This window comes from Rhineura floridana, chromosome 9 (genome assembly GCF_030035675.1).
Source record: "Rhineura floridana isolate rRhiFlo1 chromosome 9, rRhiFlo1.hap2, whole genome shotgun sequence".
Lineage (NCBI taxonomy): Eukaryota > Metazoa > Chordata > Lepidosauria > Squamata > Rhineuridae > Rhineura > Rhineura floridana.
Window position 1 is genome coordinate 35656824 of NC_084488.1, and position 26199 is coordinate 35683022.

At 41.5% G+C, this 26199-nt stretch overlaps 1 protein-coding gene across 2 annotated transcripts in view; it reads left to right on the forward strand.

Moving 5' to 3' along the window:
• Positions 1-26199, forward strand: part of MICU3 (mitochondrial calcium uptake family member 3) — an 87451-nt gene that overhangs the window by 33409 nt on the left and 27843 nt on the right. The window contains exons 6-11 of one of the 2 annotated variants that reach the window (XM_061584118.1): positions 402-484; positions 3216-3287; positions 5260-5298; positions 10345-10440; positions 22179-22279; positions 24095-24266. In XM_061584118.1, the coding sequence (XP_061440102.1) occupies positions 402-484; positions 3216-3287; positions 5260-5298; positions 10345-10440; positions 22179-22279; positions 24095-24266 (563 nt within the window). The remainder of the gene's footprint in view (positions 1-401; positions 485-3215; positions 3288-5259; positions 5299-10344; positions 10441-22178; positions 22280-24094; positions 24267-26199) is intronic. The other variant, XM_061584119.1, reaches the window with a different exon arrangement.

The window sequence follows — 26199 nt, forward strand, 5'->3', positions numbered from 1 at the left end:
AGCACACTGTTCTCCTGGTTCCAGTGCATCCCCACTTCTCTCTTCTGAAGAGAGGGAGCCATGACGCTAGTCAAACCCTGCCCCTTTTTACTGTTAAACCTGGTGGGAGCAGCTTGCGTGCGTTTTTTAAAAATTCAGCTTCAAAGAGATTTCGCGACTGATTGGCAGATCAACCTTTTCCCCCTCCAGATGTGGCTAAAGGAAACACTTTGCTGTAGGTGACTAGTGTATTCACAGCCTCAGACCTGTTACCCTGCTCTTTCTATGTGACTTGGGTAGTGTCATATTTAAACTCACGGAACTGCTAATTTGCCTCTAGGATCAGTGTGTTACCTTTAAAATTGTATTTGGCTTTTTCTGTTACACCTTTTTCCCTCTTATTTTATTCTTATTTTTGGCAGAGCCACATGCTGGTTTTAGAATAGCATTCAACATGTTTGATACAGATGGAAATGAGATGGTGGACAAAAAAGAGTTCTTGGTGGTAGGTATATTGCATATTGCCCCTTTACCAGTTTCTTCAGTGTAAGACAAGGAGAAAATTCATGTGTTACACTTTTGTATTCTTCTGCAGAAGAGTTTGAGAAAAAGCTGTGAAATTATTTTTTATTTAGAATTTATTACATATAATTAACAATATAAACATTATTTTCCATAACATAATGAGTACTGCTACAATCAATGAGTAAAAGGAGGAAAAGAATTATGCTGTGAAATTCTAAAACAGACAAAATCCCTTTATTTCAATAGTCAGCAGTTAGATTACCTTTGCATCCCACCCTCAAAGCATGTATATCCTACAGCAACTTATGCTGTAAACACACTAGTCATCAGATCAAAGGGTTTCCATTAGCCACACCTGGAGAGAGAACAGGTTGACCTGCTGATCAGTTGTGAAATCTCTTTGAAGATGATTTTTAAAAAAAGCACTAAAGCTGCTCCTGCTCTCGTTTCCCAGTTATTCACTGGTCGTTTCTAGTTGGTATCTCCAGTTTCAATAAGTGGCTCCATATTATGAAAGGCTGGCAATAAGGATCCATATGAGTGGTTACCTAGCAACCATATACATGGCACCCTCTTGCGGTTGTGGAGATGAAGCAAACAATACATGCTTCATGGAGAAGGGTGGGGAGAGAGATGGGAAAGTGGGTGAAAAGAGAATCATCTGGGAGTGAAAAATGAGCAAAAAGGTAGCAAGAGAGAAATGGGAATGAGAGATTTCTCCTATATTTCACTGATTGGGTAACTAGATGGTGAGGTGTATAAAGAGATTGTGTGCATCAGAATTTACCTACCAAAACACTGGCTGCAGGCATCCTAGACACTGTTGGCTAACAGCAGGAACCAATAGGAACATGATTTTCCCAATTATTGTCCCACATTTCTGGAATAAGTCTCATATTGGTATGGCACAACCTGTGGTAACTAGGTCAGCTATGTGGCTCTTTTAAGATCAGTAAGGAAGAAATGAGAGTATGCTGCTGATTCATCTGAGTTGGTGACTTGGTAGCAATATGACGACTTCAAATGAAACACATTTTTTAAATCTCTGTAGTAATATTCATGTTTGTTGTGTGACCAACCTCACAGGACAAGAACCATAGCAACATCTGTCCTCAAAAATACTAGCATAAAGTCTTTTCTAGCATGAAAGGGCAATAATCCCTAATTTTTAACATGTAATAATCTACTATCTTGTTATTGACCTGTAATACTGAGTTATTGAAAGGTCCAACAGACTCTTAAATGAACCCTCGTGTAAATAAAACTAATCTAATCAAGTTAATGGTACTGCCTTTTATTAGGTCCTGTTGCATAAAGAACATGAAACATGACAAGGAAGAGCTTATAACACCCAGTTTTTCCTGTATACAGCACCACACCAAAAATATCCAAACTAAGTCATCAAACACTTTACAGACTTTTTAAAAACCCTGTTTGCTTATGTCATAGGTTTGAGGTCAGAGAACAGAGGGATTTTGTTCCCCTGATACAGGAGATGTTGTTTTGTCCTTTCTGCTTTCAACAGTCAATCCCATTATTTTGTTTCAGACAATGTTCCTATGAAAAGTGCTCTCAGATTAATTCATGTTCAGTGCCGTACTCTTTGGTATCCTGTAGCACTTCTCCTACACAAAAGATTCATTTCCAGAAGATCAAATGAGCTTTATTGATGAGTGCAACAAGATCTTCCTCACCGTATCTGGTGTAAGGGAAATCAAAGCATGAAATGGAGTTTTTTTTTAAAGATCTTTTTGCTTTTTCAATTACCAGCACTCTCCTTGCCATTTCATGACCTTTTTTAGGTTATTTCAGTTTGAGCTATTTCAAATGTTCAGAAAGAATATGTGGTATAGTCTCCTGGGACTTTGCTACTTCAGAATGCAGGAGGGAGTTTGCATTTTCGAAGGCTTCCCTCATCAAGAATTCTCTGCGCTTGGAAAACTAATATGCCAGGAAGAAGTCTAGTCTAGAATCCTTCTCCCTAAGGTAATAGTTTTCTACATGTGGGAAATTTTTGATGAAGGGAGCAATCAAACGTAAGTCTTCATCCTGCATTCTGAAGTTGTACAATTCCAGGGGGACCAATATACTTTTTCTGAGCACGTGAATTGGCTCTGTGGCTTATTATCTGTTCACGGAGTCATAATGTGAAATGAATTGGCTGGGTTAACAGTGCTGTGGCACATCCCAAGTGGCTTTATTATTGGAGATGGGTGTTTATCAGTCCAGGTATGTTAGAAGCTATAGATCAAGTTAGTCTTGTTGCTTGCTGATTTACACAGCTAGCAAAAACTACTATGGAGTTGGTCAAGTGGTCATGGTTTGGTTTTTGTTGTGACGGTAGGGGAGATGGGTTATTGATGGAAAAGGTATCTGCCTTTCCTGCGCTTACAGTTGCATACACAGCACTCAGTGGGAGTGTGGGAAGTTTGAATCAATTGGCACACACTTCATAACAGTGCACTTGCTTTTACCTAGAGATGAGGGTGCAGCTCAGGAGGAGGGATATGTGTATAAAAGCTCCATTGTGTGGATTAAAAGTAGTTAAATATTAAGGGTACAATCCAACAAGATTTGAAGGCAACTGAGTCTCATTGCTTATAACTTTTTATTGGATTGTCCCTGAAGGCGTTCATGTGAGATTGTGTTATGTCTCTAAATATCCTAAAACATAGGGACAATTATAGAAAATACAATTGGCTTTTTTGCAGCTGCAAGACATATTCAGGAAAAAAAATGAGAAGAAAGAAAGAAGAGGAGATGAACAGAAATGTGCTATGCTGGTGAGTATCACTGAAAGAAACCTCAGTGAACATTGTGGAATTTTCTTCCCATGATTATTGGAACTCTGTTATTCTCAGATACTGCACAGGGAATATTAAACTCACAGTAATATTCACAGGTCCATATTTTCTGTTACGATGAATGTAAAGCTGTACTCTCCAAAACTTTAACTGAAAAGGAGATATGGGAGGGGCGGGAGGAAATCATCTCCTGATCAAAGAAACCTAAAGTCATACTTAAGAATGGTCAGAATCACTAGATTCCACCCCACTAATTTATTTTATTCTGTTCTACCCAAACTTTTGAATGTATCATGAAAACTGTTCAGATCCAGCGAGGGGAAGATAAAAACACACTAGTGTCTGGATCAGAGACCATTGGATGCAGAGAATTCTGAACCAGCAATTCTTCTTACTTTTTGTTCATTTGAAAACTTTGCTCCTAGGATGTAGATGGCACTTGACAGGCCATAACTAAAACTTTTAAATTCAGTGAGGGGAAGGTAAGACACACACACACACTCCGGATCAGATGTCCTTTAGGTGTTTCTCTGTAACATCTGATTCAGGAGAGGCCGTGCAAGCCCTGGGCCAGTGCCTGGACTCAATGGCAGGCTGGATGAGGGCCAAGAAACTGAGTTTGAATCCTAGCAAGACAGGTGCTATGAGTGAGCAGTTCTCAGGTCTGGATAGTTGGTCAATTGTCTGCTTTGGATGGGGTTATACTCCCCCTAAAGGAGCAAGTTCATAGTCTGGGGTATTCCTGGATCCATCTTTGTCACTAGAGGCCCAAGTGATCTTAATGGCTAGGAGTGCCTTTTACCAGCTTCAACTAGTAAGATGGTTACAGCAGTCTCTGGGCTGGGATTGTCTAACCACTGTCATCCTTGTGCCAGTAACCTCCAAAGTGGTTTACTGCAATACACTTTATGCGGGGCTGTCCTTGAGGTTGATCCAGAAGCTACAGCTAGTGCAAAATGTGGCTGCTCAACTGCTCATTGGGACATAATGTTGCCATCATATTACACCACTGCTGCAAGTATTGCACTGGCTCTCAATTAGCTGCCAGACTAAATTCAAAGTGCTGGTACTGGTATACAAAGCTTTGTAGAGCTTGGAACCAGGATGCCTAAACAATCATCTCATCCGTTGTACAACCCAACTGATACTTCATTCTTCAGAAGAGGACAACCTGCAGATACTATTTGATCAGGAGGTCCATTCCACACGATGCTAAAATGGAGCCTTTAGTGCTCCAGCACTGACCTTTTCAAATTTGTTCTCATTAGATATCAGATAGGCACTGTCTTTATTGTCTTTTTGGCACCTGACTTCTGACTTTCCTCTTTTAAAAAGCATTTTAAGTGGACATTTTTATCCCAGTTGGTATTTGTATCTATTTATATGTGTGTGTGCGTGCGTGCGTGCGTGCGTGCAGTTGTTTTGTATGTGGTCTTATTGTATTGTGAAATTGCCTTGTGATTCATAGGAAGCAATTCATAAATCAAATAAATAATAATCATAAGGCCTCTGAAGAGCAGGCAAAAATGGTTCCTTCCCCTGTTCCAAAGGCCTCCCTTTATTTCCAGAGTAGGTCCAGAACCAGCCAGAAAGCAATCCTACAGAAAGCTGGACCTATTACAGAAATGCTTCTGCCCTGTTATAAGCCTGGTTCCTGTGTGGATTCTGATGGGAGTAGAACCTTAATTTGGCTCTACCCTTAATTTTGGATAATGTTATTGCTTTGGGGATAATAATATGATCTGACTGCCTACTTCTTAAAATGTTAAGAACATTTTAATATTAACATAACTTTATGGCTTTATTTAAAATTAAATGTGTTTATCTTTAAGGGAAACTGTCTTTCATAATAACTACAATGAAGGTTGTATGCCATAACCTATTGTTGTCTTTATTTTTATCTTGGCTTCATTTTGAAATGCAACTCTTCACTCTTCTTGCTACATGCCAGCATCTCCAGCTTTATGGATACCACAGTTCTACTAATGCTGTATGTACTCCATTCCTTTTTTTTACTGTATTAAGTATTAAATCTATATGAAATAAGCATTCACTACAAGAAACAGCTCACAATATTAAATTAAAACAAAAATGTTCATTGTTGATCATGAGGAACTGCCTGTTTTAAGGTTGCTGGGATGAAATGTGGAGATGTTGCCTGAGACAGCCAGAGAGAATTGCAACTGTATCTTCTCCCCTGTACCTGACCTGGCAGGAGGAGGAACGGGCAAGATCTTTGGTTTGCAAGCTGGCAAACTGAACCTGTTTTATACAGAAGAAATTTTTGGCCCATTATTAAAAAGCAAAAATGAGCATTTAAGCAAAGTGGAAGCGCAAGGGATCACTGTCTCAATTGGTTCTTCATTTTTTAAATCCCAGGTAGACCAGATTACCCCCTGACTATTCACCGAATACAAGCCTTAATCATAGTAGATAATTGGCTTTACTATTTTGGTTGAATTCACTGTACTATTTAGGGTAGATGAGGTGACTTTGATATCACTTTAGTACTAGGATATTAGATTCAACATCTAGCAAGGCCATTACCCATTGCTGAGGCAATCTGGGACACTCAGTTTTAGGAAGAGAGGGTACCTGGTAGGCCTTTGGAGTTGTAATTCAAGAAGGGATATCCATATCCTGTTTTCAGTGACGGTTAGGAGCGTATGTGTCAGTCAGTGAGGTGAGAATGAAAGGGCTGTGGAAAGTTGGAGCAGGCCTTAGTATTAAGCCAAACTTTAGAAGTCCAACATAATTGGAGCAGGAGGAGCAAGAGATAGGCCAGACAAGAAGGAGAATTTATTTTGCCACTGATGAACTAGTGAAATAGTTCATGATTGTGGAGCAGTTGCACTTCTGCCACTTTTTAGGATCAATTCAATTTTCAAGCAAAGCAAGCTAATATCACACCTTTTAGGGTGTATCTCAGATATGATTAAACTACAAGCAAAATTGCTTCTATCCTTTTTGTTCTTCATATCCTTTTGTATTGTGTATTACTTCTCTGGATCTTGGCCTGGTGGATGTAGTTAGCATGCATTGCATGTGTCTCATGAGTGGTTGAACTAAAAAACATCATACCTAATTACTTTGATATAATCTTTTTGCAGATTGGGCATGTATGATTGAATAATACTAACATATTTTGTATTGAATAGAGCAGATAAAATCAAGTATCAAGTTACTTTGCTAGTATTTTTTATACGTTTAGATTTTCTCCTCTCTCACATAATTATTCCTGGGCTAGGATTTTCACACAAATGCATTTTGGGGGTGGTACCTCAGAACTGGGCACCAGTTTCCTTGTTTCATTCCATTATGAGGATTATGGCAATGAGTATAGAACTATTTATGCCATGGACCTATAATGAATGGCTTCGTTTTAAGAAAAGCATCAAATACCTATTTATCGTGAAGGTTCCCATTTGTGGAATTTAGGTGTAAAATGTCAGTGACACAAAAGTGAAATATATGCATGCTTATCAAGCAATCAATATACAACTGAAGCTAATGGGAAAGATATCCTCAGTCATTTTAATTGATCAGGATTGCATCACAGCAACAGAAAAAAAAGTCTTAATTTTGTTTCAAATAACACATTGATTGCAGACTTCAAAAGTCTTCTCTCTAGTGCTGGAATTAACTGTGAAATTAAATGCAGTATAACATAGTAAATCAAAGGCTGAGGAATATTACCTTTTTATAAAAAACAAAGAGTCTTGTGACACCTTAAAGACTAACAAATTTATTATGGCACAACCTGTGGACTACAAAAGCTTACCCAGCCTTTCCCAACCTTTGGGTCCCCAGATATTGCTGGACTACAGCTCCCATCAGCCCCAGCCTGGATGGCCAATGGTAAGGAATTATGGGAACTGTGGTCCTGGGGACCCAAAGGTTGAGAAAGGCTGGATAAAAAATATGTTAGTCTTTAAGGTGCCATAAGAATCTTTGTTGTTTTTGCTGCAACACACACATATGACTACCCCTCTGGAAACCATTTTTGAGTCTTTCTTCACACTTATTCCCTGAACTGTAGGTACAGCTGCCAGTGCCACTGGTGGATACACAAGAATCTCTACTTTTGAGCCACATGCAGTCCTCCCCCTAAGATTCTTGGTTCTGCCACCTCTATTGTAGCATTTGAAAAAATCAGAAGGGGAGAGCTCAAAATGGCTTTGTTGAAGCTGCTCATACCTTCCTTTGCTACTTTGCAGAGCCTGAAAATCTATATGAGTCCAATGTCAAATAGTTTTTCCAGTCCTCAGAACATGAATGATGCCTTTGGTCATGGGAACAGAAGTATTAGACTTCCTCTTGTGTCCAATCCTATGGCATATATCAGTATGGGGGCAGTGAGATATAACATTCTTCTTCACACATTAGGTAACTGGACAGCCTGCTATCTGTGTTTGTTTTTCCCTTGAATCTAAAGCCATCAGAGTACTACTCATAATATTTGTGCAGTTGATGGTTTAGAGACTTATAACCACCTCCCTCTGTAGCCAGCATGGCTCTTCTTCAGGATTCTGTCCCTCAGGAACATCACACCTGCTGCTGCCTGTCTGCCAAACACATTCATTACTAGGTGAGGAAGGCACCCAAGAAGCTGGACATGTTCCCAGCAATTTCTGCATTCTGCTGCCTTATAATACTCCATATAGTAATGTAAAGGCCTTGGTTAGTTACAAACATTAATAGAGTAATCATAAGCCACCTTTGGCTGCATCACTATGCTCTATTAAATTTTGCTGTTGTACCTGGCTGACCACCACTAGAAAATAGAATGCTAAGCTAAATAGATTTCCTGAAGAGGCAATTCTTGGGTCCTGGTGAGCCCCTACTTCCTAACAGGAGATGAATTTTACTGGCTAATTCAAATTGTGCCACAGGAATTTGTCCTGTAGTTCATTCCATCAGTCTCGCTGGTGCCGCAACCATAGTCTTCCGGAAATTGGGCTTAAGTGAATGTCGACAGCTGGTGCTGTGTGTTTGTAAGAGCTGCCTCCATGGACTCACAAGATAGTTTCCAGAGAGATTTGCATTCACTGTCACCTGAGTAATCCTACTCAAGTCAGGAAATCCTAGAATTAGGTAAATTTTACAGTAATGGCACCTACCGCTATCTTCATGGAGATGATACACACCTGCTGCTTGAGTAATCCTGCTGAGGTGAGGAACTTCCCACCTTGAAATATTCCCGTTGCAGCAGACAGTAAGAACTATCTCCATGAAGACAGCTCCCAGAGGGACCCAGCAGCAAACACAGAGACATGCAAGGAATGTGAGTACAGGCAAAGTGTGGAATGGAAAGTCTCTTCTTTCCTTCTGCCTTGCGCCTTCCACTTACTGTGAATCATTGTGCATCCTTATTTATCATATGTGTTTCTTGCTTTTCTAAGATAGGCTAACCCTATCTAGTCAATATAAACATTAAGTAGGCTGCATTTATGGGTATAAGCTATATCCATTCACATTAGAGGAAGTTTAATGAGATGTAAATTATAGTCTATGCATATGATGGCAGCTATGGCCAGTTTTTTAAAATGTGCTAGATTCTTAATGGCCTGGCCTTCCTAGTGCATGCTGCCTGCATTTGCACTGTGGAAAAGGAGAAAGAAAGATTTGTTCTAGCGCAGCACCATGTCAGTATCGCCACCTGAATCTAATGAGAAATATTTATTAGGAACCAACCAAACCACAAAATCACTTTGTGTATAGAAAGACCCTCTCATTTACCACCTAGAGATGATCAGAACTGAGCTGTGATAATAGCAAACATGGATTCTGCCTGCTTCCTTGAAGTTATCACATGAGGGAGAATCCATTACCTGAGTCCTGGAGTTGACTTGAAGGTATTTGGTATGCTCCTAGTTCTTTGTTTCAGGTTTATTGTCTCCTTCTACCCCACATCTCCCTGTTTAGTCACAGTGATTTGTCTTCAGCTCTTCAACCTCTCCTAACATAACTGACCTTTGTATATAACTGTCCAAGATTTCAACATACTTCATCCAAAATTGGTTATAAATATGGAAGCTAACATTACATTGCTAAACACACTTGCTTGGAATTTCAGTTGAAATGGATGGTGCTGAGTTTTGAGTGTATTTAAGGATCAGAATGTCATATAAATTTTGGTAATTTTCAGAACGGTGACATAATATACAAACATACAAATTGTAAGCTTCACTCTGTGTCATCTAACATGGCATTACAGAAAACCCAAAATAAGAACATAATTTCTTAGCAGCCTGAAGAAAAATATCTACAGTAGCTATAAATATATATAGTGTTTTTATCATTTGAGCATGATCCAGCCAAATTAAATGTCACTAAATTCCTCTGATTTCAATAGGAGAGAGTTAAGCATATGCTTAAGTCTTTCCCATTGAAATAAATAGTAATTAAAGTTTTTAACTTTGATGGGATTATTCCCATAGTTCTTTTTATCTAGCAAGAATAACTTTGCACGCACTGGCTCCAATCCAAACAAAGTTAATAGAAATCAGTGAGACACATTAGTCATGATTGAAATACCATTTATTTCAGTGTAGAAGCATGGCTAAGTTTTCTGGAATGAATCCACATTTTTTCCTAAAATGGAATTTAAAAAGTCTAAGCATTCAAGATTCTAATGGCCTGTGAAGAAAGAAAATTTAGCTTCTCACTTAAGAATCATTCTTTTTAAAATGTGAACAAATACAGTTTACTACATAATTTTACTTCAGTATTGAATTAAAAACTAAATATTGTGGTCCCATATGCAAAAAGTATTTTTTAAAGTTGAAATTATCTATCTTACAAAATAATAAATAAGGAATTGATTCTCTGGGACACTGCTGCTTTGAAAGGGCAATGTGTTCTAAGCAGTATGTTATACAATATTTTCTTTGTGTAGGAAGAAACAAATGGGTGATCTCATAGAGCATACTCTTTTTGAAAATTAGCAGAGATGTAAACATGTATATGCTGCTCTTGGTGATTATTCTTTTATTTCCCCTTCCCCCCAAACCTATGCATCTTGAAAATTCTGCAGGTGCTAAAAACAGAAGGAGAGGATCTTGTTCCAAGAAGCTATTGGGATACTCTGAGACGTAGCACAAGCCAGGCACTCTTTTCGGACCTTGCAGAGGTATAAGAAAACCTCTGTGTGGTCTCTCAACAGTTCTCCATTTTGCTTTTTCATGTTTCATTTTATTATGTGGTTCCCCCATTGTAAATATTTTAACTTTTTATTTTTCCCTCCACTTGGTTTTGGGTTGTTTTTTGTTTGTCCTTTGGTATTTGGGTTTATTTTATTAGTCATATAAGAATCATTAATTTAAACTGCCATACCTCTTGTTTACTAGAAGTGAAAGAATTGGTATTAATTTGTTGTTGGAATATTGGATATCTTACTCATTTTTTAAAAAAAGTACTTCACAGTTATAAGTAGCCTTTCCTTAGGTCAATAATTAGACTTTTACGTTTGAAAGGTATACATTGATTCATGGCATTCCATTTAATGTAATTTGTTATGTGCCTTCAAGTCGTCTACAACTTATGGTGACCCTATGAATCAGCGACCTCCAATAGCATCTGTCATGGACCACCCTGTTCAGATCTTGTAGGTTCAAGTCTGTGGCTTCCTTTATAGAATATCTGATGATAAATCTGTTTGATTAAAGTGTGGGTGGGCAACCTCTTTTCTCTTGAGGGCTGCATTCCCTTGGGGTTAATCTGTCAGGGCCACATACTAGTTGTAGGGCAGAGCCAAAGTGTTCTGGATTACCCAGTCTGGAATACTGCTTCTTCCATTTGTTCTGAAACTAGACATAAAGAGTGGAATAAAATGTTTAAAAGCCAGGGAAAAGGAAAAACAAACAGGAAGCAAGAAAAACTGCTGGGATGGAACAACGGGACAGTATCAGGAGGAATGGGAGCACATAATACGAAGTTGGGGGCTGTACATTTCCCACCTGTGGATTAAAGGAACACCTCTGGGTGGTAACACACATTTTATATAGGAGTACTGTTCATATAGGATTATTTGGGCACAGCTAACTTTAGTAGATATGTAGAAGAGGGAATTTAGGCAGGAGCAGTTCTTCTTACTGCTTCATCAGGAATTGTACCTACCAAGACTCCCTTTTCTACATAATTATTGAAGGCACAGAATTCTACTGATGTTGGGTTGAAGCCCTGCTTGGTGGATCTGCAGACCTCCCAGCTAGATGAAAGGTAATTTTTATATTCATGGGAGACTGCCGATGAAGACATTTGAGGACAAGGAGACATTTAGACTTTTGTTTTTAATTGAATGAATGAATGTAATAATAAACGTGCTATAGGAATTGAAGAAAACAGTATTTTATTTGGGAAGTCAGGATTAAAGTGTTCCATAGAGTATGTGCTTGGGACCTGATAGAACTCTGCTGCCGAGAATATAATGTCTTTCCCAGCCTTTATAATATCCATCCTAGGATATGGAAATTAGTTCATGTAGAACAAATTCATCTCTATGGAAAGGCACTCTTTTGAGTTACCTACATTTTTTTCTGTCTCACCCACTACAAGGGTGAGAATTAATTTCATGCAGAGTTAGGTGCTTTACTTGGCCAGTACTGGGCATACTGAGTACTCTATATAAAATCCATAGCAAAGCAGTTGCATAATTGCTTTATCATGTACACAGACTGCAGACTACCCTGTCACTACAAAACTTCTAAAGCCCATGTAAATGTGCATAAACTCATGAATACTCGGACACCTATAAAAACCCTCATTTTCTGTGCAGTCTTCTGGAGTGAGGAAGACCTAGGCAGTATAGGCTCTAAATCAGAGCTTGGAAAAGTTACTTTTTTGAACTACAACTCCCATCAGCCCCAGCCAGCATGGCCACTGGATTGGGCTGATGGGCGTTGTAGTTCAAAAAAGTAACTTTTCCAAGCTCTGCTCTAAATATGCAAACAGGCAAGGTCAGAATAAGAAGAGAGCAAGTGAGGGGCAAACGAAAGAAGGAAGCAGAAGACATTTCTTGTACAAGCTTATAGAAAGTTTTTCAAATATCTGTAACAGTGCCTTTAATACAAGGATTCAATTATTCATTTTTTCAGATGGAGGCTAAATGGAACCATCTTCCATATTCCATTAATGATGAAGAAATTAAGGCACGGAGATCAGATGTTTAGAAATTTAGGTAGAATTTCTTATTTTTGAGTATTTAATGAAATCCATCCAGACCAATATTACTAAACTGGACAGCAGCAATGCACCCTAGAATCAGACACTTTGGCTGCATTCTCACACAGTGCTGAACTATAGTTTAATGCTACTTCCATAAGATCGGAAGCCTTGAGCTTGTGCGTTTCACCCCACCCCACCCTACCCCAAGGACTGCTGCAGCACTTGATTTCAGTTTCACAGAATTCTCATTTGTTTTTTACAAACCACAGACCCTGATTTAAAACAAACTGCTTTATTAAACAAGCCAACTCATAACCCATGCTGTGTGAGGAGGGAGTGTGCAAGCCTGAAATGTCATTCTGGCTCAGTCCAGCTTGTGCATGTAACACTAAATAATGGTTAAGTGCTATGTGCTTGAATTGGACCAAGTCAGAATGTTAAGCAAGAATGCAACCATTGTTCCTATTACCTCACTCTTTTGTTGAGAGACATTTCTGCTTTCTGCATTTGGGGCACAAGCAGCCAGTAATACTGTGACTAAGCAGAAGCTGGTTCACATCATTTGAATGTCACTTGGGACTTGAGGTCTTATTAGCACCTTCTACCACAGTCTTAAATGCTAATAGAATGTTGCCTTGCCTGCATCAGCAAAAAGGTACAGTAAAGATTTTCATCAGGTTTCTGAAGAACCAGAGCTGTGATGGATGCAATCTACTATTTGCTTTTCACTTGTAAATCATCTGACAGGATAGAACTATAAATAAATCTCTGGTATTATATTTGGTCTTGGTTTTGAACAGCATAATTAAGAATTCTCATAAACCTAACAGAGAGATGATACTGTCCTGAAATTTCAGATTAATTAGAGCAGAATATCAAAATAGAGTGGAATAGCTTATTACCTGAAAATCAGTTGGTATTCTGCTCTCTTTTCTTTATTATGAAAGAAGTGGAATTCTGTTCTTAATTTTGGCCAACAAGAACAATGGCCTATGTTTTAACATAATATTTTCTTCTCTTATTTCCAGTAAGTTTTAACTTACATAATGCTGTTAAGACAAACAGGAATATGCTATAGTCTCTGACTATGGCTGCAGAGAAATAGGTAATTGTAATGGACAAAACAAAGCAAATAATTCCAATTGAAAGTTGATTAGTTGTTACTTTTATCCAGCTATGGTTAGTTCAGAAACAGTTGATTGTAAACTAATTCACCAACCAATTTCCCAACTGGAAATTCGAATTTGAAGATAATAGAGATGTTTAAAAATAACATTTTACAGGAAAACAATGTATCATCTTGTTCCTCCCATCAAGGAAGTAAAGCAAAGAAAGGGAAAAGTATATCAGATACAAATGTGTAAATGTTTATAAAACGTTGAATTTCCAAGCAGTTTCACATTTGGGCACTAGCCATGCCCACACCTGCTTAGCAGTTTCAGAGAGACTATACTGGGTATCTTCAGACTAGTCTCTGTCTGTATATATTATTGCTCAGGCCATATTCTAAAAGGGCCAGTGCATTCATGTTTTAATATCGAGGATAATTAGAGTACAGGGATTACTTTCTCTTTTACCCTGAGGGGAACCGTTCCTGTTTGGATCTTCTCTTTATCAGCCTGTCACCCCCTTCAGCCAATGTGATCCACTGTTTTTTACTATCATAACCAAGATTTCAATGGCCCCTGTTTCTATGGGGCCTGCTGCACATCAGCGACACCTAGTTTCAGTGCCTCCTGCTCAATAAGATTTTGCTTTACCTGCCCTCTATGATTTCTATTTTCTCTTTTTCTTGCTGCATTCATTCAGAGCAGAACTTCATTTCATATTTAAGAGATCTTAGGTCCCAGTCCTAGGTATATGTGCTAGTCCCAAATACATATTTCAAATATAGTGCAGATTAAAGGGGTTTTTTTAGGTAATAATCACCTTCCTTGGACATACGAAGTATTGCTTGCAAGGATTAGAGAATTGTTATAGATATTAGTATTTTTGAGAAATTAAACTAATTTTGCTTGAAAGGTTTCCCCAGTTATTCACACAAATTTAAGTTCAAAGAAATAGTGTTGGTCACCTGGGATGACCTGGAGAATACAAGTCTTAGCATGCACCTGACAGCTGCCTTGTAAATTGAATTTACGCCACTCCAGGAATGTACCCAGCTATACTCAGAGATTTTGGAAGCTATTGTTGTAATGATCATTTGTCCATTTTATTTGTTTGTATCTAGTGCAGCTTTACTGAAAGGTATTTGGAGTCTAATTCTCTAAGCTGGTAGTGTAGGTCAAGCTTGCATTTTCAGGAGGCAATATTTTGATAAATAGGCAAGAAAAAATAGATGCAGTGGTTGCTGACTATGTCCAAAAACAGAGGAAAAAATGCATGATCCTTCATATTGCTCAAATATCTGTATCTAGTGTGTGTACTACATGAACCTGAAAGTCAACTAGTCAGGTCACGTATTGTGCACCTACCACTACTGTTTAAAAATTATTTCAAAAACCATAGACCAAAAATATCTCAATGTGTGAATACATATTCTTACTTATAGAGCAGTTTCTTATAATTCCACCCTTCCTCTGTTCACACTTGAGGTTTTTCCTCATAGGAAGTGGAATTTTTGCCTTTTTTTTTTGCATGGACAGGTTTTTGCAGAGAGATAACAGCACAGTGTCAAAACCAAAATGCCACAAGCACCTGAGGTAGGCCTGCATTATTATTATTTTCCCTATGAGTCCGGCCATCACAGCGGGTTTTAGCTCCACCTATCGTGCGAAGGCAAGAATGTCTTTGAAGTCAAGACTAGGGGCGTCAGGCCCCTCCCACTCTCCAGTTCATTCTTGCCTTTCGTAGGAACAAGATTGAGATCTATATAGCTTAGCGATTAGCTAAGTTCTTTTGGTGTTTGTTTGTGTGTTTGTTTGACAGGGCGCGGAGGTATTGTCTCTTGTGTGTCTCCAAGTGTCCTCCTTCTCTCCGTATTGTGTTTAACTGCGTTTAACTGTATCCGAAATTTGGGGAATTCTCTTGGGGAGCCTTTTTCCCTTGCCCGGGCAGTTTGTTTCCCCTTTTGGATTACTCCCCACCCCTAGGAGAGACCGCGGCTGTGGATCCTCCTCGTCCCTTTGCTTTTCCCTTTCTCTTGGGCTCTGCGCTTCCCCTGGGAACTTGCGGCTGCAATTCCCTTCTAGCGGCTTGTCTTGCTGGGCTGCCTTTTCTCCGCGCTCCGTGACGCTCTCGGAAGACCGCGGCTGCGGTTCTTCTGATCTCAGCAGGAGCTTGCGGCTGCGGCTCCCGCCGTTACCCCGTCACCCGTTTTAGCCTGCCCGGGTCCGTTCTCGCCCCACTGAAACCTGTGGCTGCGGCTATTTCATTAGTGCCTTTACCTGAGCTCTCCCTTTTACCTCAGCTCACCCTCGCTACGTGGCTTTAATTTCCCACCGCGAAGGGCTTTGCAGACGGCGGCGGCGGCTCCCTCTGCGGCGGCTGCCGCATTTCCCCTACTGCCTGTTCCCTCCTGGGGTTTTTCTAGAGCCGCTAGTGCGGTTTTCGGCCCCGCGGTTCCTCCTGCGAGACTGTGCTGGGCAGCCCTTCCCCCAGTTCGCTTCCAGACGGCCGCCATTGCTCCTTCTCTCTCCGCCATTTTTTCCCGCTCTTTTTTCCGGGCGCCATTTTTTGAATTCAAATTTCCCGCCTTTTTTGTTACCCTTATTAACCATCGGATACCTCCCCTGCAGGCTATCTATCCGTATGTGTGTTGTATACGTCCTGCAGACAGACTTACACAGGGCTGACTTGCACACAATTTTACTGTGGCTGTAATCCTAGTGGCTGGATTATATTATCAAGGCTGGAGCTCCAATCCTAGTGGCTGGATTGTATTATCAAGGCTGGAGCTTTACTCTTAGTGGCTGACTTGTACTAAATCTGATTTATATTGGTATATCCTGCCCCCTCTGGGGCCGTGAACCAAGCCTGAAACCCAGCCTACAGCACTAATCTGAGTGTGCCAGCTCTAAAACAGCCTATATTATATTAACGCTGATACCTCAGTGCATTCTGCCCCCTCTGTGGCAGTGCACTTCGCCATCTGCCAGTGTATTCTACCCCCTCCGTGGTCGTATGCTGTGCCAGTTTGGGTCTTTACATCCTGCCCCCTCCGTGGCAGTGTACTGCACCCAAGTTAATATAAGATGGCAGAACAGCCAGGCATGTCGCCATCAACCCATATGGTGCCAGATCAGCCAGGCATGCCACAATCAGCCAAGCCACAACATCCTAACACGACTAAGACCAGACATGCCAAAGCACTGGCTAAGACAAAACATCTTTCCAGCCATAGTAAACCAAAGCGCCCACGTTATGTCTCTGTGCCAACCACCACCACAGCACAGGCACACATAAGCGATATTCTCCATTCCCCTGCTGCTGCCTCTGACGAGGAAGAGTTTGTTGGCTTTCCCGCTCAGTGTTCGCCTAACAAACCTCCCTCCGTTTTACCGCCCCAAACATCTGTTCCAATAGTTCCTCAGGCACATACATCTGCCACATCCGGTCTGCAGCTGTCTCCTGATTTCCTCTCCCAACTTCAAGCCATGCTGGCATTTTTCACCCAAATGCAGTCACTACCACAAGTTCCTGCCATACCTCCACTCAACATGGACCAACGTGCGTGCCATGAAGCTCATTCTTCCTGTTCACCAGATCCCTTTGATGTAGCCAGAGGCAGATGTACGGACGAAGCCTCGTATGCGGAGGAGTCAACTTTCACTGACCATGTTGAAGGAGACGACTGGAGCGACTATTCAGATCATGAGGAGGATACATCGTATCGCTTGTTTAATACCTCAGACTATCAGCCGCTAGCACGCAGGGTAGTTAATACCCTTGGTCTTCAGACTGCGCCTTCAACTTCATCCGCCCCAGCTATCAAAGGGGCCAAGGTCCTCAAATCCCCTGCACCTACTGAACACTACATCCCGGTGCCGGACCCAATTGCCAAATTAGCCTCTGAAGAATGGGCTCATCCACTCCAAGCTCGACTCTTCAAAAACCTTGCTGACAGGCTTTACGCCCTAGCTCCAGACTTTGCCACCAAGTTAGACGTCCCTGGCATAGATGAACCAATCGCTCGCCTCGTTTCACGATCTCTATTGCCCAGGGAAGGGGAATCCCACCTAAAGGACACTACTGAGTTACGAATAGACTTCGCCCTCCACAAGAACCACGAGGCCACTGCCCTATCCATGCGTGCCTCCGCTTCAGCCTCCATTTTCTCCAGAGCATCTATGATGTGGCTGGATGACCTTCTAGAGGACGCTAACCCTGATCCTGTCGCCCTCAGAAGAGCGCTATTGAAATTGCGTAAAACAGCAGCTTTTGTGGCCGATGCCACTCTGGATGCTACTCAATTAGGGGCACGAGCCATGACGGCTCAAATAGTCGCTCGACGCACCCTCTGGCTTCACCACTGGCAAGCTGATTCAGCGGCCAGATTGAACCTGTCCAGGGCTCCTTACTCCAGATCTCTACTCTTCGGCGAGGAAGCTCTAAAGGCAGTGCTGGTTGATCCAAAAGATGCCCACAAACCGGTTCTGGCCACAGTCAAGAACATCGACCACAGGCCTTTCAGGCGATTTCCTTCCTTCCGTTCTAACCAGCCCTTTCGAGGAACGCGGCCAGGAGGACAAGGCCGCGACTTCAGATCCTATGACCCCAACACATTCAGGGGCTCCTGGAACCGACGCTTCCAGGGCAGAGGTCAGTACCAAGGGCGCAGGGGCAACTCATCGTCCTCATATAAGGGAGGCCCTCGCCTACGCAAGTAGTATTAACGCCCTCCCCATAGGTGGCAGATTACTTAATTTTGAAGATCGATGGCTGCACCTTACTACGGTCTCCTGGATCAGGGACCTTTTCAGTTATGGCTATACCATAGAGTTCTGGGCAACCCCATCAGACAGATTCCACCCGTCTCCTTGCCCAAGGGCACCAGCCAGGCACAACATCATGCAGACAGCTATACACCACCTCTTGGACATAGCGGCGATAGAGCCAGTTCCCACAACTGAGAGGTCGGAAGGGGTGTACTCCCTCCTATTTGCTGTGCCAAAACGAGATTTATCATGGAGGGCGGTATTGGACCTCAAGTTTGTCAACCGTTTTGTAACATATCGCAGGTTCAAAATGGAATCACTCCATTCCATTACGGAGAGTCTGCATGAAGGAGACTTCCTGGCTTCTATCGACCTTAAGGAAACGTATCTCCATGTGCCCATTTGCATAGCCCACAGAAAGTTTCTTCGGTTTGCTTTTGGCCACCAGCACTTTCAATATAGAGCGATGCCATTCGGCCTCTCCTCTGCTCCAAGAGTGTTTACCAAGGTGCTACTCATCCTAGTGGCTTACCTCCGGACCCAAGGGGTTCATATCTACCCATATTTGGATGATCTGCTAATACGGGCCAAGTCTGAGGAGCTGGCTCATCATCATTTAATGATCACCCTCAATGTTTTGCAGGCCTACGGCTGGCTTGTCAACTTCGACAAAAGCCATCTCCAACCAACCCAACGCCTACTACATCTAGGGGCAATGTTGGACATCCTGCAGGCAATGGTCTTCTTGGCTCCAGATCGCATCACTGCCATCACAAGCATCGCAAGGTCCCTGATGCAACAAACATCCGCAGACGTCATGCTTCTCGCCAGAGCGCTCGGGATGTTTATCTCTACAATCCACATTGTGCCATGGGCTCGAGCCCACACTCGGCCCCTTCAATGGATTCTGTTGCCTTTTCAAAAAGACATTGCCAGCTCCAACCATCGCAAAGTTCGTTTGAGCCCCGCACTGCGCCTCTCCTTCCGCTGGTGGACCAAAGTTCAACACCTCTCCAAGGGCACGTCGTTCAGAGAACCCCGCAGAACCGTTGTAACCACAGATGCCAGCCTCATAGGTTGGGGAGCCCACTGCAACTCCCAGTACGTTCAGGGGGTTTGGTCCAACGCAGAGCAATCTCAAAGCATCAACTGGCTGGAACTAAAGGCTGTCCACTTAGCTCTATGTCATTTTCAGTCTCTGTTCCCTTTGCATCATGTGCTCATTTGAACAGACAACACGTGTGTAAAATCACATTTGAACAGACGGGGGCACCAGGTCTCGTCCTCTGCAGGACTTAGCCTCCCTCATCTTTGTCTGGGCAGAACAATATCTACAATCCCTGAAAGCAGAACATCTCAGAGGGATTTGGAATGTGACAGCAGACTGGCTCAGCAGACAACAGGTCTTTCCGGGAGAATGGAAACTTCATCCAGCCATTTTCCATCATCTCCAGTGTCGGTTCGGCGCCCTCTCAGTCGACCTGTTTGCTTCCAGTCGCAATTGCCAGCTTCCCAGGTACTTTACCCGATACCTGGACTCAACAGCAGAAGCAGTGGATGCTCTGACAACACCGTGGCCAGACGGTCTATTGTACGCCTTTCCTCCCATACCATTGTTAGCCAAAACCTTGAGGAAGGCGCGAACCGAAAGGGCACAGCTGGTTCTGATAGCACCATTTTGGCCACGCCGACCGTGGTTCTCAGATCTTCTGGCAATGTCAATGATGGATCCTTGGACACTTCCAGTAAGGCCAGACCTTCTATCCCAGGGTCCAGTACTGCACCAGGACCCTACTTGGCTCAATCTAACAGCGTGGCGTTCGAACGGGGACATTTGAGGTCAGCTGGACTGTCTGACGCTGTGATTGATATTATTTTGGCCTCGAGAAGACCATCTACCACTCGTATTTATCAACATACCTGGGTGGCTTTCTCCAAGTGGTGTCAGTCCCACCACCATGATCCATCCCAGGCCACTGTGCATCAGGTGCTGCAATTTCTCCATAGCGGCTTTATGATGGGACTTCGACCCAACACTCTACGTCGACATGCGTCCACTCTGTCGTCCATTCTCTCAGTGTCCTCTCCTGGAGATCATATTTCCTCACATCCGTTCATCAAATGTTTTTTGAGGGGAGTCGCCCTACGCTCTCCGGCTGTTGTCCATCGGTTCCCCTCATGGAGTTTGCCGAAAGTTCTGCAGGCTTTGCAATGCCCTCCGTTTGAACCCATCAGGACTGTGCCCCTACGTATACTGTCCTTCAAGGTCTTGTTTCTGATCGCAATCACATCTGCCAGACGCGTTTAGGAGTTGGGCACATTGTCTTCTGCTCGACACCTCTGCGTCTTCCATAAGGACTCTGTTGTGCTGAAGACTGATCCTTCCGTCCCAAGGTCGATTCAGTTTTTCATTGCAACCAGGACATTGTTTTGCCTTCCTTTTGCCCGAATCCTACCCATCCTCTTGAAAAGGCTTGGCATTCGTTAGATGTCCGGAGGGCTCTCAAGACCTACCTGTCTAGGACCCAAGAGATTCGACGAACGGAGTCTCTGTTTGTATCCTTTCATCCAAGGTCTATGGGGCATAAAGTTTCCAATCCTACTTTATCCCGTTGGTTAAGGGCATGTATTACTTTAGCATATGAGTCTCTGAAGCTGTCAGTTCCAGCTAGTATAACGGCTCATTCTACCAGGTCAGCTGCCACTTCGGCTGCTTTTGCCATTAATGCTCCTGTTGCCGATATTTGTAGGGCTGCAGTCTGGTCTACCCCACACTCGTTTATAAGGCATTATAAAATTGATCGTTATGCCTCTGCTGACGCATCTTTCGGCAGACGAGTGTTGCAACAGGTTCTTAATGAGGATTAACACGTGGGTGGTCCCTCCCTGTATGGGCTGCTGTGGTACATCCCGCTGTGATGGCCGGACTCATAGGGAAAATGGACCATTGGTCTCACCTGAAGGGTGATTTTCCTATGAGTACGGACATCACGACCCTCCCAGTTGGAGGATGACTATATATTTTCTAATGTATTATATGTTACTGTTACGCTATTATATTTAAATTTAAGAGTGAAGTCAAGACTTCTAGTTCTGTTATACCGCTATGTTGGAGTCATGTTACTATGCATGGTACTATTGTGTTATTTTCCTGCTGCCAGGCCGGTTGGCCTTGTTCTTGTATTTTTAGATATTTCTCCTTAGACTCGCTGCGAATTAACTGGAGAGTGGGAGGGGCCTGACGCCCCTAGTCTTGACTTCAAAGACATTCTTGCCTTCGCACGATAGGTGGAGCTAAAACCCGCTGTGATGTCCGTACTCATAGGAAAATCACCCTTCAGGTGAGACCAATGGTCCATTTTCTCCAACAAAATATTCCCTTCACTTTTTTGACATTAGTGAAACCATGGGTGAGAAATACAGCTGCTAAGATGGTTTGACTTTCAATAATCGTAATATGTTTTTTTAAATGTACCAACTTATTTTCACTGTCTTATTTCACTACAGTATTCCAATTCATTTCACCCAGCCCCCAAAGTCTCTGTTTTTATTTATCATATTTGATCATACCATGTCATGTTTTTAATTTTTTTGAGCTAAAACATACCGTACTTAATAGTATTCTGTGGAAAAGTATGATCTGACTAACATTACTAACTGATTTTGCAAACAGAATAGTTTTAATATGTATTCATTTGATGCATGAAAGCATTCAGTCTTAAACAATCTCTTTTTAAGCAATTTGCATTGATAAAATTCTGAGGATTTGATTTTTGTTGATAAAGCTATTGCAACTTCAAGAGATTAATATACATAATATATTTTAAAGCGTGCAGATGACATCACCAGTTTACTATCCGATACTACACTGCTCGTTCATTTTTTTGGTAAGAAAGGAAAGGCAGAGCTTAACTTTGAAGATTTTTATAGGTGAGCTGTACTTTTATACTTTCGGTTTGTACAATTGTTTTCCTGTATGTCATACTAGAAATCATAAATGCCCATAATACTATTGTCTGTACATGTAGCTATTTCTTCCTCTGGTCCTTAAATATTTTTAAAAGGTTCTTTGGGGTTTTTTAAACTTGGGAGATATAGTTTCAAAAACTAAGAACCTAAGATGAGCCCTGCCAAAGGCCCACCTAGTCCAGCCTTCTCTTCTCACAGTGGCCAACCATATGCCTGTGAAAAGTGTGCAAGCAGGACCTTAGTGCAACAGCACTCTCTGGACATGTGATTCCCAAGAACTAAAAACACCTTTTTGTCATGAAGAACAAAACAGCCAAAATTTGTAGTATACTGTAGGTTATCCATAAATATTGGAATTAAGCTAGGGTACATTATTCTTGGTAGACTTCTGTGGAATTGATTACCATGGGCATAATTTGTCACACTTTAGGGTACAGAAATGATACTGAAATATTATTATTTAATTGTGCTTAACAGTGTCCTGGATTGTCTCTGTTTGGTGTATATATGGCGTTCTACAGTACTTAGAAATACATCATACTTTCATATTTTGATCTTCTAAATGGGATACTGATATATCTGTTTTCTGTTGTAAACTTGAATCAGTTCTGTAGCTATTGGAAAACCCTGATTTTTTTTTCTGAAAGATGAAGTAGTTTCATTGCATTAGAGCCTCTGTCTGCACACTGAGTTCCATATTGGGAATTGTCTTTATTGGATCTCTGTAGAGCTTTGGAATTGATCATGAAGTCATAAGAAGAAGCTCTTTCCATCTATACATAGACATGTGAGAAGCCACCTCTATAAATAGTCTCACAAGTTATCCTGTTGAGGACATGTAATGTGCAGATAAGCATGTAGAAATAGTATAACTTTCTAAATCTAAAAGGAACAGCATCCACTTACCTTGCTTACAATGAAAACTTTAGTGCAGTAGTGGGGAACCAAATGTTGTTGGATACCAACGCTCATCACCCCCAGCCAGTATGGCCAGTAGTCAGAAATTATGTGAGTTGTAGTCCAACAATATCTAGAAGGCCAGAGGTTTACCACGCCATCTATAGAGAAATGTGTTTTTCCTACTTTCCCCATAATTACACCAGTGAGTTGTAGGGTCTGATAGGAAAGTTTCTACTTGTGTAAGGGCTTCACTATTGGCTTCAGTATCAGGGACAGATTTTTAAACATTTTGCTGTTGTCCTCCATGTGGAGCCACGCTGCCTATTCACAAAGCAGCTCCATGTGCATTTGCAGAGTTGTGGATTGACTCCACTGAGTGTTGCTTTCCTTTTCCAAAGCATACTAAACTAAACAATGAATATCTTGTTTATTTTCCTTGGCTTAAATCCTATGTGCATTTAAGTAGCTTAAATTCCTCTGAAATCAGTTAGTTACTGCAGTCCTATATACTTACCTAGTATATAGGTAAGCACTATTTAAAAAATAATGTGACTAAATTCTGAATAGGTATGTGTAGGATGTGCTGTTAAGCCATGCAACTATGTAAGCTTGCAGCCCTTGTCATTTTAAAAATATATTTATTCTCATTGCAACAAATCTGGGCCCACATATACATTTCACAATATCTTTATGTGTGCAGGAACGATCTGTCAAAGAAAGAATTTCCGGTGGTAGGTCAAACCCAAAATGCCATCTGCTGTTCATGATACTGCAAAATTATTTAATTTTGCATGAGTCTGAATGTTTGAAATATTAGTGTTTTTTTCTACCTGTGAACTTGTAAAACTTGTCATATTAATACTTCTTGTCATTTAGGTTTATGGATAATCTCCAAACTGAAGTTCTCGAAATAGAATTCCTTTCCTACTCTAATGGGATGAATACCATCAGTGAGGAAGACTTTGCTCATATACTTTTAAGATATACAAATGTGGAAAATACATCAAGCTATCTGGAAAATGTGCGCTACAGTATCCCAGAAGAGCAAGTAAGCTTTCAAACAAGGACCCAAACATCTGCAAAAAAATTTAATAGCCTAATTGAAAGCATTGTTACCTTGAAATATCAGTTACTTCCAGTTTACATGTACCTAAATGTGATAGCTGTTGTAGAGCATATGGACTTGGGGTGGGTGGGGGAATAGGAATGTGCTTGAATTTCACAAAATTCAAATTTGACACTAGATTTCCTATTAATTCATGGGGGGGGGGTTGTCCTCGCGGATTGGGTTTTTTTCTAGTGGTTTTCTGTGACTGAAGTGGGTTTTTTTAAAAAAAATCACCTCCAAAATATCAATATTGATATTTCTCTCAAAATATCAGTATTAATAGTGATATTTTCAGGAAAAATCAATATTTTTTAAAAAAAATGTTTAAAAAGTTATTTTAAAATACCAATATTAATATTGATATTTTTGCAAGGAAAAATGAATCTGTATTTATTGCACATAGCGAACATTAATCCCTTATGAAGCGGTACCGGAAAGAAGTTTGACGGAGCAAAAATCAAACTGGCAATGAAATATGGATCCCATCCCTATATGGACAGATACTTTTAACCACTTAGGTTCCTTTTGTTTTAAGTGGCACAGAGTGGTAAGTCGCAGTAACGCAGCCGAAGCTCTGCTCACGGCCAGAGTTCGATTCCAACGGAAGGAGGAAGTCGAATCTCCGGTAAAAGGGGTCGAGATCCACTCAGCCTTCCATTCATCTGTGGTCAGTAAAATGAGTACCCGGCATATGCTGGGGGATAAAGAAAGGCCGGGGACGGAACTGGCAATCCCACCCCATATATATGGTCTGCCTAGTAAATGTCGCAAGACGTCACCCTAAGAGTCGGAAATGACTCGCACTATAAGTGCGGGGACACCTTAACGTTTTATGCATAGGGACATTCTAGATTTGTTATGCACCTGCAAACTGAATGGTGCCTGGGCAAGTAGGCAGGGAGCAGTGGTACTTCACGCAGCACCTATCACACTTACCCTTTGTGTTCTCCCATCATGGTTGAGAATAACAGACTTTTAGTGTATTCTTATTCCAGTTCAGTTCTTTGAGTGCTGTTGCCTATGTAGTCAAAACAGCAAAAGCTGTTCACAAGAGGGGAGATATCAGCAGACTCAGGGTAACCTTGAGTAGGGGACCCCTAAAGCATCCCAATGACAAGTGAGCATGCACAGTGCCAAGAATGCTGACCAACTGAGAGGGAAAGAAACTGAAGATCAGATGGGAGGGAGAATGGGAATGAGTGTCTGCAAAATGAAGAGAGAGGAAGATACACAGATATGAAAAGTACAGAAAGAACCATCTCATTGTCTCGACAGGTCATTTCCTGATTCATACAAAGATTTCGTTAAGTTCCCTAGTGATGGAAGTGAGAGTTGCTGATAGAAATCAGTGGAAAAATCCAAGATTTTATTGTAGCTGAGACTTGGAGACCATGGAATGCTGACAAAGGGGGAGAGAAAACCAGAGCTTGGAAAAGTTACTTTTTTGAACTACAACACCCATCAGCCCAGTCAGGTGGCCAGGCTGGCTGTGGCTGATGGGAGTTGTAGTTCAAAAAAGTAACTTTTCCAAGCTCTGGAGAAAACCAGGAGGAAAGGGATGGAATGGCTGGATCATGAACGGAAACACTCCACACTTCAACACTTTTTTGAAGTGCCTCAATACTTCAAGGATTGCCTCTCCCCATACAAACCTACCCAGACACCTTCTCCATCTGCCTGCAGGCATGGAGTGGAGGGTGGCAATATAAGAACAGGCCTTCTCAGCGGTGGCTGCCTGTTTCTGGAATGCTCTCCCCAGGGAAATATGTCTGGTGCCATCATTGTTTGCTTTTCGGTTCCAGGCTAAAACATGTCTGTTTAACCAGGCCTTTGATTGTTAATTGGGAGGGTAGTGAGTTATATGTTTTTGCCT